Source organism: Lactuca virosa, chromosome 6, assembly GCF_052849685.1.
Source record: "Lactuca virosa cultivar CGN04683 chromosome 6, Lactuca_virosa_CGN04683_v6, whole genome shotgun sequence".
Classification (NCBI taxonomy): Eukaryota; Viridiplantae; Streptophyta; class Magnoliopsida; order Asterales; family Asteraceae; genus Lactuca; species Lactuca virosa.
In genome coordinates this window covers 115,600,507-115,603,012 of record NC_136431.1, presented here as the reverse complement: position 1 = coordinate 115,603,012, position 2,506 = coordinate 115,600,507, and the positions used below count along the sequence as shown (strand labels likewise).

Here is a 2,506-nt window from a genome sequence, read left to right as displayed (position 1 = left end):
TGCATGGTGACCATCCTAACAAATTCAATCATATCAAGCACAACAGTATTACAAGACGGAGAACATATCTGCAAGAGCGTATCATAGCTGGTTTATTGATGGTATACTTGCAGAAAATGAATAGATCAACCATAAGACATTTAAGAAAATGAAGATATAGAAAATGAAATGACATGACAATCAAGAACCAGGATGCAGTAACCATATGAACATGAGTACATCCTGCATAAAAAATTAAGAATCAAAATAGTAACATGCATCAATAATACTAATGCGATCTAAAGAAACATAGATATCTAAATGAAGGCATACACTTTTATGAGAAAGTCTATCACAACATTTTTTGTTAAAAGCTTTCCACAAGATGGTTAAAACTAAAGTGATGGTATTCAAAGCATTTTTTAACATCATCAGACACGATATTACTAGAAAGTAAGAGTTCGTCACACTTTAAAAACATCAAACATACGTTTCTGAAATCCATCAAGCACAAGCTATTGAAATCCATCAAACACAATTTATTAACATAAGATACTAAAAACTATCAGAAGTTATCTTTATGGCAGAGTGAACAACCAATGCCATATCATCCAAATTCCAAACTGCTTCAACGGCCTCAAACATTGCCACTTGCTCCTGGAACCGTAGGGTCTCGCTTAATCAACTGAGAAATCAAAAGGGGAAGTCAGTGAACAGTCAACATTATATATACTAGACTCACAGAGTAAATAATAGTTGCAGTTGAAGTGCATTGCAAGAATACAAATGAATAAAGGCCAAATGTATACTGGGTAAAGGTAATGAGTCTGTTACACTTCTTATTAGGTTTACGTTTAGTCCTGTCAGTTGTGGCTTAAGTAGAGCAGTGAGGGCAATAAGGTCTTTTTACTGTTAGATCAGTTAGGTAGGCTTAGTTGAGTGGTTAGTGTTAGTAGTTGGTATCTTTGGTCATAACAGAATATAAGTGAATTCAGGAAGAGTTCCTAGTCTCTTGAATGCTAGTAAACTTAAGTATGCTCCATGATCAAAACTTTAAACTATAGATAATGTCCATTTGCAGACCTCATATATTACAAAAGAAAACGAAAGCATCCCATGAGTAAACATGAAAAGTGAGCTATGAGGCCAAGATCAACACAGTTTTTTAGGGATGTACAGGAATCATCATAAACATTAATAAGAATTCAGAATCCAGATATAATTCCACAGTTTGTATTATTTGATAAACAAAATGAACGCACCTTACAACTCTTCATGCTATTACTCTCTTGTGTCTTTCTCTTTGGCCTCCCATTAACATAGGGAGATACAAGACTCTCCATATATATAGGGGCACAAATATACTCCCTAGTCTTGTAGAACAGCATATCACGACACAAAGTTCTCTTGTTAGGAATGTAATGTTTCTGCTCTTTCAAGCATTGTAAACCTAAGTTCATCTCACACTCCTTTTCAAACATACCCCAAGACAGCTTTCCATTGTAGTTCTTCAGCATCCATAAGTTATCATTAAACCCATCACAAGGAAATACGCATAAACAATCTTCCATAATACCTAAATTCATATTTGGGCGGCTAGCAACACCAGATTCATATCGCTCATCATCAGGTTGGGGAATTTTGATAAATTTTTCTTCAGATAGCCGAAACGAAGTAATGACTCTCTTCTTATTTGGAGATGAAGAATCTTTCATAATCCAATGAAGTGCCCCATTGCATAAGATACCAATCCTACTAAGAAACGAATACTTAACATCTCCAATTAGTTTCCAAACATTTGATTTTAAACTGAACACTTGAAAACATGTCCAACCAACACGTTTACGGAACCCTAATACAACCTTGTAATCATCCGTAGATGAATCATAGCCAAAACCCCAACATAAATGTTTGGTATCATGAATTTGAGGGTCTTGTAGTGTTTGAACCTCTCTAGTTGAGGGATTAGCTACTACAAGTTGAGAAGCAAAAGAAGAGATGCATACAAGTCCATTGGAAGAACCAAGAAGATGACAATCACGGTCATCAAAGAATCTGTCATCAACATTACAAACACGCGACCCGTTGCGATAAGAGACCCTTGACATAACAATCCTCCTATCTATATCATTGTTTTTGTAATCAATTTGGTAACTACAGTTCATATGGAATTTAATGAAACCAGAGTCAGAGATCAATTTTTCCCAAGACTTACACACACTTTTGCATCGGATTAGATCCCTCACATTCAATCTTTTCAGTATATTCGGAAGGACATCACCGTCAAGCTCTGCCATCGAAACCCTAGAGTCGGCAATCCGAAAGGAAAGAAGGGGGGGTGTGTACCCACACGATAGCGAGAAATTTATTTCTATGGTGTATTTATTAGGGATTTTAGTTATCAACACTCATAAATGCAAAACATGATATGATGAAATTATTACCACAATATTTTACCATTTGGAGAGATTCATTTACTGGCTTTTACAAACCTGCCATATATGATTAGTACTTCAATACCCATAAG

The 2,506-nt window shown here is 35.5% G+C and overlaps 1 protein-coding gene across 1 annotated transcript; it reads right to left on the bottom strand.

Moving 5' to 3' along the window:
* Positions 1 to 1,184: 1,184 nt before the first annotated feature.
* LOC145121871 (F-box protein CPR1-like) lies at positions 1,185 to 2,276 on the bottom strand. Its single transcript, XM_079057559.1, has one exon. The coding sequence runs from the start codon at positions 2,274 to 2,276 to the stop codon at positions 1,185 to 1,187; it is 1,092 nt and encodes a 363-aa protein (XP_078913685.1).
* Positions 2,277 to 2,506: the final 230 nt, after the last annotated feature.